The sequence below is a fragment of the Pelophylax lessonae genome, assembly GCF_965119305.1.
Source record: "Pelophylax lessonae genome assembly, chromosome: 4".
In the NCBI taxonomy this organism is placed as follows: Eukaryota; Metazoa; Chordata; class Amphibia; order Anura; family Ranidae; genus Pelophylax; species Pelophylax lessonae.
The window spans coordinates 133,980,261-133,993,364 of record NC_138771.1 but is presented as its reverse complement, the minus strand read 5'-3'; the positions used below and the strand labels follow the sequence as shown (position 1 = coordinate 133,993,364).

Below are 13,104 nucleotides of genomic sequence, written 5' to 3'. Positions count from 1 at the left end.
TCATCTTCATGACCGTAGGGTTATACTGCCCCCTACAGGAGTAGGACACTAGGCAGAGAAAAAAACTTGAGCGTGCCTATGGGGCAATCCCTGAGGGTATACTCCCACTTCCTGCTATAGGTATTCAGTTTTTTTCTGCCTAGTCAGGAACTATCTCAGTCGACAGGCATTAGACCAATGAAGAATGGTCACTTCATCCGGAGGTGTTCCATCAGTTGTCTCCGGAGGGGGACTCCCGAGGTGGATATGTTGGCCACTCGCCTCAACAGAAAAGTACAGAGGTTTGTGGCACGGTCTCGGGATCCCCTAGGCAACACCACAGCCTCCTTAGTGGCTCCCTGGAGTCAGTATCGCCTTATATACACCTTACCTCCTCTCAAGCTTCTGCCGAGACTCCTGCGCAGGATTGAGGAGGAAGGGATTCTGGTCACCCTAGAGGCTCCAGACTGGCCTTGCCGATCTGGTACAGCTGGTCGTCTGCTCCTTGGAGACTTCCTCTCAGGGAAGATCTGCTCTCCCAAGGACCGATCTTCCACCCTGCTTTACAGTTGCTGGCTTTGACGGCTTGGCTGTTGAAAGCCAGGTGCTGAAGGATAGAGCGTTGTCTGAATCGGTGATTCCTACACTTTTAAAAGCTAGAAAATCTACTTCCGGGGAAGATTTACCATAGTATTTGGAAGACCTATATTGCGTGCTGTGAATCCCTGCGGTCTCACCCTCACTCCGTTGCAGGGACTTGAATCTTGGCCTTCCTCCACCGAGGGGTCAAGCAGCATCTGGCCTCGAGTACCATTAAAGGCCAGGTCTTGGCCTTGGCCATTTTTTTTCAACGTTCGTTGGCCACACATTTCTTGGTGCTTACCTTTCTCCAGGGAGTGAGACATTTGGTTCCCCCTGGTGCGATCTCCATTGTCACCATGGGACCTCAATTTGGTGTTGTCAGTTCTCCAGAATCCTCCCTTTGTAAATATTTGGGAGATTCCCCTTACGTTGTTCCAGAAGGTGGCCTTTTTGGTCGCTATTACTTCTCTGTGCAGGGTTTCTGAGCTGGCGCTGCTGTCTTGTCGTTCACCTTACCTAGTGGTTCTTCAGCCATGTCCATTGTTCCTTCCAAAGGTCATCTCTGATTTTCATCTGAATGAAGACATGTAGGGACTGCCCCATAGGCATGCTCAAGTTTTTCATAGCTGAATCAAAACATTTTTAAAAATCCCCTGGGGGTCACTTTTTAAAAATGAACATTTCTTTCTTGTCTTGTTGAGGAATAGAGAAATCCATCTACTGTTGGATTATAATGCCATATACAGGAGAATTTTGGGGCTAGCCTGGAAGTGACTTTCAGGCCCTAGGTTCCACATTAGGTTCTTTCCAGTCTCTGCTCTGGTAACAAGTTAACAGTAGAGCACTTTCCGATTCTGGGGCTTCTGGTATTGTCTCTGCTTTTACCCTGTCTAAGGACTTGCTGTGAGTAGGCAGAGAACAAAGAGCTACCTCATTGTTTACCCCTCTGTGTGCTTTCTGCTAATTTTACCACAGAAGGGGTTTAACGCGGGGGGGCTGAACCCTGCTGTCAACCTCTGTGTATATTGCTTGGCTGGCGTGAAAGTTTTAGTGCCTACAAACGATGCTATATATACTGGAATCTTTTTTTTTTTTTTTTTTTTTTTATATACTTCTACTAAAGGCGGTGATCAGTGACTTCTAAGACTGCGCTACTCTAGTAGGCAATCTGACCCTGACACTGGGGGGAACTGACTGACACTGACATCAACAGTAAATTTAATAATTAGTGATCACACTGTCACTGTACTAATTCATTGGGTTAAATGTGGGCCTAACTGTGTAAAGTGTGCTGCTTTTTAATAATAGATCTCTTGTCTTCCATGCTTTGCAGGGATGCAAAACAGATTTTTCTCTCCTTACAATGCTCTGTGTTGATTGTCAACACAAAGCTCTGGGCTGTAATTGCTCACAGCCGAACAGCGGGTCCCAGCTGTGAATCATTAGCTGGGACTTGCTGACAGGCTTCTGCTGTGTACCATAACAGCAGGTACTGGCTGGGGGGAGCGCATGTACTCTCCCTAAACCCGGTGGTAGGCAGCGGCGTATAGGTACATCGCTTTGCCTACACAGTCTGCCTGTTCGCATTACATTGTGGGTGACAAGTGGTTAGGAGTGTTTACAGGTCCTGCCTGGACCTTACCTAGGACCAACAGGGCTGGGGTTGGGGAGCTGCTGAACAGGCTCCATAGTGTCAGAGAATAAAAAAGAAGAGATTTTTTTTGAACATAAAGTAGGGCAAAATAATGTTAAAAAAAAAAAATGCACCCTAGGTTGAAGCTTGAGGTTTCTTCAGGGGTGCCTTGGCAAAATACCTAAAAATTGCCCAAAAATTGTATACAAGCCAGCGTATGGATGAAGGCTGCCTTTTAGTTACACAAATTCACAGGTTTTATTGTGCACCATTACAACCTTGTAGCTGCCGGTGTTCCGTCAGATTCCGCAACCCATCCGATTAGATAACAGAAGGGACACTCCGTCACCTGAATACTTACTGTGCATGCGTAGCAGGTTTGCTAATGTGACAGCACACCGGCAGTCAGAAGGCGGCAGCGGACACGTTACTACACCTAGCTGCGTCTTGAATTTCACAGTCATTTTACCAATAAACTGAGCTGAGATAAATATAGTATATTGACATCCGTGATGCTGTTTTGAATTGTATATTTTGAAAGAAGCTGAACACCAGCAGTAGGAAGGTGGCAGAGGCCATATTGGCTACTCCCCATGCTGGTCAGCGGTAAACCTTTTAAGCATTTAAAATTTAACATGGAAAACAGTTTGCCAGATCTCTATATTAATTTATATATGCTCACTTTATTAAATGACTGTGAAATTCAAGACATAGCTGGGTGTAGTAAGATGTCTGCTGGCACCTTATGGCTGCAGGTGTTCGGTCAGGCTAGCAAACCTGCGCATGCGCAGTAAATATTCGGGTGACGGAATGTCACTTACGTTACCTAATCTGATGGGTTGCCGATTCTGACGGAACACCAGTGTCCTGACTCTCCCATGCTCCCCTCATTCAATGTTGGGGTCACATTAGCTGAGTGATGGAGGAAAAACAAAGGGAGAAAAGAAACCGTGGCATATTAGTCAGTACCAGTTTACAAGTGTATTTGCTTTGGAAGAATAAATCCCTTCCAACTTTGAGTGTCCTACTCCGACTTGTGGCTGTTGCGTCATTATGTAAAACTATTAGAATAGTTTTTACATTTTAGAATGGGGGGCCTTGACTGTCCATATTTTGTAAAGGGTGCCTTGACTAAAAAAAAAAAAAAAGGTTGCGAAACACTGTTCTAGCTCATCAAACTTGAGATGCTTATTTTATAAGGAGTGGGATGATGACCGAGTTTGTGGTGTGGGCTTTTAAGCAGTTAGGTGTGGTAGTCCTAAACATTTGTTTTTCTTTTATGCTGCTAGGTATTTTGATGGCAACTTGGAGAAGCTCTTCTCAGAATGTCATGTCATTAACCCTAGCAAGAAATCACGAACACGGCCCATGAATACGCGTTCCTCTGCCCAGGATATGCCCTGTCAGATCTGCTACTTGAACTATCCAAATTCAGTAAGTGTAACTGGAGTGAGGTTTTTTTTATCTTGCCTGCCCCTTAATTTTTCAACTGACACGTATAAATAACGTTTTACAGCCTTAACAAAAACTGAATTGTGGTGCGTAATTGATGTTCTATATATATTAAATGCCGTGTCTTGACCTGTATTTCACTGATCCACCTATTGCCTTCAGCAAATTAAAGCCTGTATGTATTCTTTAATGTATTAAAAGCATTCAGCATATACTTTGACATAGTGTGAATATTCTCTACCTTGATGATGGCAACTGCAAGCAAACATGCAAGTAGGTAAATTAATGAGTATTTACTTCTGTAAATCCTAACATAAGGACTAAACATAATGCATAGCTAATATATAAAAATTTTGATTGTGCTTTTGTGAACTGGTGATAAAGCTACTCTTTACAGGAGCAGGTCTAAGTCCAAGTCATACTAATGGCCCGTATACCCAATTTTATATATATATATATATATATATATATATATATATATATATATATATATATATATATATATATATATATATATATATATATATATATATATATATATATATATATAATTTTTTTTTTGCTTGCTTGCTAGTCGCATATTGAAAATGGAGAGGTTACTAAAGTTATGAAAATTCTCATGTGACAGAATAAAAAATTGGAGGTGATGTAATGTGTTGTAGTGTATTTGTATTGTATTTTCAGGCGACAACTGTACTGATTAAACGAAAAGCGAACTATCTGGTATCGTACGAGAGAATTTTTCGTGCTTGTCCAATCCGATAATAATACTGGATGAACTGTCGTAATTGTCTCTCGAAAGCTCTGTACGAACGATTATCGTACTAATTTCGATTACTGCTTCGAAATCGGTATTTTTTGTCCGATTTTCGGATCGTGTGTACGAGCCATTAATCTGGCCATACATAGTTAGATTATCTGTTCAAATGTTTATACAGAAATTCTGAAAAAAAACAGAACGTTCTTTCATGCCATCAAGTTAACTAGTTTAATTTGAAAACCCTTCATGGAATCCCAAACTTAAAAAACCTGTTTCGTTGTAATACAGTATGTGCAGTTTTTCTGAATGAAAACCACATTCACAGTTATAAATCAGCTTTTGGCAAGTTTTCCATCCTGCTTTGAATTTAATAAAAAAAAATATCGAAGTTTCTGCAAAATGAACATTTTTGAACAAATTTCTACTGGTGTTTGGGCAATACATTTAACTGCCATTGACTTGATTTCTTCTTCTTTCTTTTTGTAAACCTGGCAAAACACAGCCTTTACTGATGCAGGTTCTGCCCAGTGTCACCTCCCATAACATGAATTGTCTCCCCACAGCTTGCATTTATCTTTATGGTGCACAAGATTTTATCACGTTAACAGTGCATTTTATGGAACACAGGTCATACATAATGGACGGCAATGTAGTGAAGGAGAATTGTAGGACTTTGTTAGTAATGTTGAAACAATTCTATTATGAAGTGAAAACTTTTTTGTTCCTGTATAAAATGTGTAAAAACCTGACTCTACATGGTCACAAATGAATACCTGATTGAAGAGGAAAAAAAAAATTGGCCCAAACACAGCAGTGACAACCATTTCCTTCAATATTTAGCAGAAAAATAGCCCATTAGAACGTTAATACTATACACCATTTCTTCAGGAAACAATTTTTTTATTGCACCCTTGGTATTTGTGCCCCTAGATAAACCTTACTTCAGTATCAGTGCTGCAATATGAGCCTCCCAATCAATGTTAGTAGCACACCAGCCCCCACCTCTGGGTTAGTCTAGCCATACCCCGTTCGAATCTCTGCCAGTTCGCCAGGAACCGGCCGAGATTCAAACAGTTAATGGGCAGGTGGAATGTACCAAGTTTATCAATCAACTTTGGTACAACCAGCCTGCCAGATTCTCTAGCGATTATCACTAAGCAGGCAAAATTTTTTAGTGTACAGCCTTTTGTGGCTTGAAGCCCTGTTGACTTAAGCTGGCCATAAACCAATCAGTTCAGCAAAGACTGACCAGATTTCACTTAGTGTGCAGCCTTTCCTGCACTGCAGAAATCCTATAATTTGAAATTTGTTAAAGGGACTAGTGGCTACAGCCGCTGATCATTGTAAAATTACAGCAGTGACTCCCACCTCCATCCGTCTTGTTTGTTTGGATAGAGCAATGTGTTTTTCCTGGCCGGCCTTCTGGCTGAACAAAAAAAATAAAAAAAGGTCTATGGCTAGCTTTAGTCCCACTCATTGGCCGTTTTTTTAAATTAGAAGTTCTGAATAAACTCCTCTTTCTCCTTTCAGACTTGTCTCTCTAAAGCAGGGATCCTCAAAGTACGGCCCTCCAGCTGTTGCGGAACTACACATCCCACAAGGCATTGGAAAACTCTGACTTTCACAGACATGACTAGGGCATGATGGGAATTGTAGTTCCTGAACACCTGGAGGGCCAACATTTGAAGACTCCTGCTCTAAAGTATACTTCCACATTTACAGTCCTGATATGTTTGTGTTCCTTTTCACAAATAAAAAAAATATTTCTTACCCTTTAGATTTTTCTAAAGAGAAGGCCTCGTGACAGATTGCAAACATTTAATTGTGAGTTTGTCCCAACAAAAGGGCTTAAGCCCTGTACACATGGGCAACATCGGCTGGTTCAATAAAAATCGGCTGTCATTTAGCCCATGTGTATGCCAGCCGGCCAGCTTCTGTCGGACGTGCATGCTGGAAAACCAGCTGACTGGAGTGTTCTGGCAGAGTGGCCGTCCCCCTGTCAGAACACACAGCTCAACAGGGGAGATCAATGTGCTAACTTCGGATCATTGGTACATCGGCTCCGACCAGAACAGACATTTTTTTTTTTTTTCTGTTCAACCCGCTGGGTTGAACTGAAAAAGCTTGTATGTACCAGGCTTTAGGGACACCCCCAATTTCTTCTCATTAGCATACAATGAAGAAGTCAAGATTCTAAAGCTGAACGTAGACTGATCAAAATTCACCCGGTTCAGCAGGAACTGACCGAATTTCAATCCATCTATAGGCAGGCTGGTTGTACTGAAGTTTATACTGGCCAGAGAGCCGACCAAATAGTACTTGGATAAATTTAGACGGATACGTGATAATGCAATCAGTATGGAACTGATCTCAAAAGATGAATATACTTACATTCTTAATCTCCATCCGACAATTACAATATTTTATGCCTTACCAAAGGTTCATAAAAATCAACAAGATTCACCAGCCCGCCCTGTTATATCAGTAAATCATAATTTAAATGAAAGAGCAAGTAAATATGTTGATAGGATACTGTGTCTACATGTTTATTCTTTATCCTCCTATATAGAGGATATTCACCAATTGGTTTAGAAAATAACCTGCCTTACTATCACGATATACTATTCGCTAGCCCCAGAAGTGGAAGCACTATGTAGTAACAAATACTGTACAACCATTCTGTTTATTTTTTTTTTATCTGATCACTGCTGCTGGCTATAGCCGGTAGCGGTGATCATTGTATTCTCATGGGGAAACTTCCAGCTGTATACAATAGTGCAGTGGAGTGGATTCCCACATCAAAACAGGGTTAATTGTGGCCTTTATGATAGTTCCCCACCTTCTTCATAAATAAAGAGAACTAGATTGAATCTTTCAGTGCTTAAGTTATCAGATGAAGCATTTCAAAAAGATAAGCAGCAATTTTAGGTATTGTAGAGTTTTGGGACACTGGGTCTTTTGTGCAGTGAATGGGTACCGTATTCCATCTGTGCTTGGGTTTGTAATACTAGATCACAAAGCAGTTGCTAAATGAAACCAGTTAGGTTTTTAGTTCCAAATGAAACACAGAACTTGTCTACAGTTGACAAAGTGCATAATTTTTTCTGCAATTAACTTTTGAGTTCAGCCTAGAGAGTAGACACGAGGTATGAACAGACCGATACACTGAAAAGTATACAGGAGTCCTGCATGGCACCTGGTTGCGTTTGCAATGCTTTTTAGGCTCCAAGTAAAAAATCAACATTTTTATTTTTTTCCTTTTTTACCTGCTTTTTTTTTTTTTTTTTTAAAGGTGAACTTATCCTTTAATAGCAAAGTGGTAATGATGCCAAACTTAGTGTAGTGTGCATATTTGTGTGTATGTATACTTTATATGTTTAATATTTAAATATTTATTAGGTGAGTATAACATTTTGCATATTAACATTTCATATCTGCATTCCAGCCAGCAGATGAAAGGGTTTGCTTCTTTGCACATGTTTATATTTATTTGGTTTGCTGAATCTGCCTTTTGTTTATATAGCTCAGTTGCTCAAACTAAAATGTATGCATGTGTGCACTTACCTGCCTACTTCTGAATGTGTTGGCCCCCCTGCCTTGAGAATCTAAACTGTTAAGGAGTCCCTTAATGTTCTGGGACACAAGTGTCTTTGTTATACCTTGTAATAAGGCCCTGTTCACATCGTTCACACTTCTTCAGAACGATCGTTACTGCAACACTATATTTGGCCATGCAAATATGCCTGTCTCATAGGGGCTGGTCCCCTCACTTGAATAGACTGCCCTATGCACATTTTTATGCCAAAAGATGCACCTTCTCCTTTTTTGGCGACAAGCTTTGTGTGAATTTTAGCAGTGCAGTTTGCCATGCGACCATCACAGCAGAATTGCATCACTGTTGGAGTGCCATTTAAAGATTAATGGGATCCAATTGCTTGTTGAGCATTGACTTCCATGAGATTTGGAATTGTGGCGATTCTGTCTGCGATTCCAAATTGCAATGTGTGAATAAGAACCTACAAGTTTATTGGTGAATTATAGATGTACTCTTTAATTTAGGTAAAAAAAAAAAACTTGTAATCATCTGGTTTGGTGTTCCCCCCCCTCCCCGTGCATACCACAATAGAGTGCTGACACCTTACTAGCCTGTAAAAAGGAGCACATGCATTTAACTTAAATGCTCTTTTTGAACTTAAAGCAAACCTGTGTGCAGTTTACTTTTTCTAAAAGTCTGAAAAGCAAGCAACTAGAGGTGCATCCCTACCAGAGGTACATACCTACCAGCATTTTAGTGCGTCTGGGAGGAACAGGTGCAGCGTCCAGCCCTGCTGCCTGCATGCACCCTGTCAATCTTTGGTGGAACTGAAGGCTGTTCTGAGCAATACTTACGTCTGTCCCTCCCCAGTGCAATAAAATGCTGCAAAGGACCGCCCTGTGTGCAGGGGACCTTGATTTACCTTTTGGCATTGAACTCTTAGTACTGAAACTAAGCTTTCTTATACCATTGTTCTTGCATGGCGATTCCTCCATGGAAGATTCTTGAAACATTTCAAACTATTATGTAGACACATACAATTTAAAACTGTGTGCCTTGTTTTTTTTATTGGTTTAGGTATATCTGTTTACAAGTAACATATCTTATGTACCCATCATTTTTCCCTGTCTTCTGCAGTATTTCACAGGCCTTGAATGCGGTCACAAGTTCTGCATGCAGTGCTGGAGTGAATACCTAACCACCAAAATCATTGAGGAAGGAATGGGACAGGTAGTATAGTTTGTATATTGAAACCAGTGTTTTGTGTTTTTTCCCTTTCTGCCATCTTTAGTTCGGGGCACATTTATAAAGCTGTGGTATGGCCTTGCTGTTATCTTACTGTTTTAAAATAAAAAGGTACATTTGTATGGCACAATGGTGTCCTTTACAAATGTGATTAGCACTTTGTTTGCTTTGTGGGGAATAACATTTGACCAAGATCTCCTCTCCTTATATCAGTATTTTTAGTGTACTGTGTAGAGAATACCCTGTGGACACAGAAGAATCCACACCACAGCTTGCATTATATGAACGAAGCAGAAAAAAGCGGTACAGTGCGAAGTCAATGCTGTGGTGTTAACAGATTGTGCTATCTGTTCTCCATTTATAAAAAGGCCCCTTTGTCTCAGTTTTCCAGTCAGAAATGTTTTAACATATGGAAATAGGATTTTACTAGTTTATCATCTTTTAGCAACAAATTGTTTTGTTTTTTTTTTTTCTTTAATTTCAGACCATTTCTTGCCCTGCTCATGGCTGTGACATATTAGTTGATGACAATACAGTAATGTAAGTGCTGTAAACACAATTGTATATGTAATGCAATTTTGAAGCTGTAAACAGATGAAGGGAAACTGTTTAACCAATATGACAAGGAGTTAGAAACCAGGTGATAAATATCAGTCTTGACCAGGAATTTCATTTGTGACACTATTGGTAAAGCCACAATGTGTCTTATGTTTGTCAGAAATAAGTGCTGTGTACCCTGGTTGTTCTGCCCAATAAAACCTCTCCCCATTAACTAAGATGCGTCTGAGCAGTTACGTGGACACTGCTGTTCATAGTTCTGTCCCCAAGAAAATGACCTTAGTCACTCACATAAATAGTTGTAGGTACTGCTTGAATAAGTAGTCCAGGAAACTGCAGTGATGTAACAAACAGGAGCTGTTCGTCTGCTTAAGAAGTCCCGCACTAGTCCCGCACTATTTTATTTGTATGCTTGTGCACTGCATCAGGTCCAATTTACATTTTCTAGATTTGAGTGGCGGTTCAAACATATGCGATGTCAGACATCACATGTGATTCGCAGCGCACCGCTCTGCAAATCACATGCAACGTCTGTGCGTTACGAATTCAGCTATACAGATTGGCTGAATTTGCGTCGCATTCGAACCAAAGTCGCACAGGACCCTTTTTTGGTCCGCACCAGAATCCGATCGCGTGGGTGTTCACACCTATGGGATCCAATTCATGTCCAAACTGATAGTTCGCACTGCGATATGCGAACTCATCTGGGGGTGTCGTTAACTGCGTATTGACACCCCCAGCGTTTCGCATATGGCAGTGTGAACTGCCTGCGAGTCGAGTGCAATGCGGGAACCGGCAGTGGATTCGCAGGGTTCCAGCACCGCATATGTGTGAACTGGCACTAAGACTTATAGCTGTGATAACTGTAAGGGTTCTTACTGCCTTGTAAACCACCGTGTGTGCCACACCTGCCCCCCACCCCAAATCTAGTATTGAATAATCTCAAGCTACACCCTTTATTTGTAAAAGGTACCCTCCTTCACCTTTTACGTTCCCTACTGCCCACTGCCTTGCTCTGTGCTTCAGCCTCTGATCATCTTGGTACTTGGTGTAAGGTGCACATGTATGTTTTTCGCTAGGATATGATTGCCATTGACACAGCATTTTTGCAGAAGCTGCAGTGATAGTGTAAAATATATCCTGCACTCTTTGTGGTTGGTACTAATTTTGTCTGGTATTTATTTTTTTTTTTAACAGGCGCCTGATCACAGATTCAAAGGTGAAATTAAAGTATCAACATTTAATAACTAATAGCTTTGTGGAGGTAAGTCCTTCTCTACAGAACAGCACAGACATAAAATACTATACTCCTTTATGAGAGCCGCTCTTGTGTTACAGATCTGTTTTGTGTATAAGAGGCTGTGGTAGGAATAGACCCCTCTATGATCCAGCACTGAAGGATCACGGTCAAATAAAACATTGATATTTTTCAAAGAAATACCTAGGCAGTGCATTTACGTATAGATTTGCTTTGTGCAAAGGAGCTGTAAAGCACAGCTATGGAATAGCCCTGCAAAGGATGAAGCAAAGTTTGTGAATGTATACGGCAAATGTATCTGCTCCATGTACAGTTACTAACTATACAGGAGGACCTCCACAACAGATAGCAAGGAAGCCAATGCATTTCAGGGGATTTATCATCTTCCTCAGGCTTGACTCACTGACTCTCCTGCTTGACTTTATATTTAAATAGTGCTGTAGTATACACCTGCAAGCTTTTCCCTTCCACATTTTAGGGGAACTGTATTTATTCATATAATTCAACATATTTGGGGCAGGAGTTGACATGCACAGAGAAAGGAACTAAATATCACAAGCAAAAAATAGTTAAATAAAACAACCAAAACTGTGGCAATAAAAAATAAGCAACCAAAGTAAGTATACTCAGAAAGCCAATCTCTAACGACCACTAATGTTAACCCGCTCTTCTAACCAGCTAATAAAGGACAAAACTTGCCACCTTACACCATATGTTTTATTAGAAAACTGCATCCATCTCTGCTCACACTTACCTATAAGGAAGTGGCTGCAACCAGGATAGATTGCAAATCTGGGTATAAGGAGGAACTTAATTTTTTTTTTTTTTTTATATTGTGGCTAGGACCGCCCACATCTGCACTTAAGCACAACAAATTGCTGCTTTCTTTTGCTGAGCGCATTAGGGTCTAACTGGACACTATACCCCCGAATTGATCCAGGTCACACAATCCCCCCTATGCCAAGTTGCTTGACACCCACAAAAAAAACTGATCTCATGTAGCAACTCTACCCTAGAACAATGTAGGGAGGTAAAGTACAGTCAGTAAACACTATATCCGTAGGCCTCCGATTGAATGAACCATCTTGGAAGATCACATTAATTCCTGGCAGCTGTCCCCAAAATCTGTCAGTCCACAAAAGGATCAAGATCCCTTTACTATCAAGACACAGCAAAGGCTAAAGTGTTTCTTCCACAAGAGAAACTTCAGACTCTCCTCAAATTTGAGATTGCTCTGCAGACTAGGAGTTATCACACACTCCACTTTTGCGTGAGTGTTGGGCCTGATTGGTGGTCTCCTTCAATGCAGTTCCATTTTACCAGTTTCACTCCAGACCTCTACAATGCAATATTCTGTTGTCATGGGAGAGTTCAATCAAATCCCTGGACAGATTGATTCATTACCCACGAGGACCAGGTTGTCCCTGGCTTGGTGGCTTAAGGATCCTGCTCTTTATCAGGTAAGTCTGTCCTTCCTGTCTTTTGGAGGATTCTCGTGACGCATTTTAGGCTGGGATTGAGTCTTGGGCACCCTGTTGTTGGAGCGGACTTGATCATAAGTGGAGTCTCATCGTCCAATCAGCATCCTGGAACTTGGGGCAATTTATCGGTCTTTGCAGCTTTGAACTTTTTTGCTCAAAGATCATCCATTCCAGGCTTAATCGGACAACACCAGGAATGTGTGGCGCACATCAACCATCTGGGAAGAAAAAAAAGTGTTGCTGCGTCGAGAGGTAGATGGGATCCTGTCCTGAGCTAAACTTCACTTTACAGCCTTGCCTGCCTTGTACATCCCTGGCATAGATAATTGGCAGATAGTCTTCTTCAGCAGACAGCCCCTAAACCCTGGGCTGTTATCCTTACTCAGAGGTTTCCAGAACCTGTCACTCGTGGGTGATGCTGCACATGGACCTCCTGGCCTGTAGGCTTAACAGACAGAACAAGTTTGTTTTTAAGGTACAGGAATCTCTTAGCAGAAGCACTGGATGCTCTGGTGGCTCTATGGGATCAGTACAACCTGATCTATGCCTTTCCTCCCCTGAAGATTCTTTCTGGTCTTTTACATATTCAGATTGGGAGGATTCCATTGAATCCTCATTGCT

The 13,104-nt window shown here is 41.2% G+C and overlaps 1 protein-coding gene across 1 annotated transcript in view; it reads left to right on the top strand.

Annotated features, from left to right (window-relative positions):
- The window catches only part of ARIH1 (ariadne RBR E3 ubiquitin protein ligase 1), a 138,195-nt gene that overhangs the window by 62,196 nt on the left and 62,895 nt on the right, over nt 1–13,104 (top strand). Inside the window, exons 3-6 of the mRNA XM_082256825.1 lie at nt 3,484–3,628; nt 9,079–9,171; nt 9,671–9,726; nt 10,942–11,008. Of these exons, the coding sequence (XP_082112951.1) occupies nt 3,484–3,628; nt 9,079–9,171; nt 9,671–9,726; nt 10,942–11,008 (361 nt within the window). The remainder of the gene's footprint in view (nt 1–3,483; nt 3,629–9,078; nt 9,172–9,670; nt 9,727–10,941; nt 11,009–13,104) is intronic.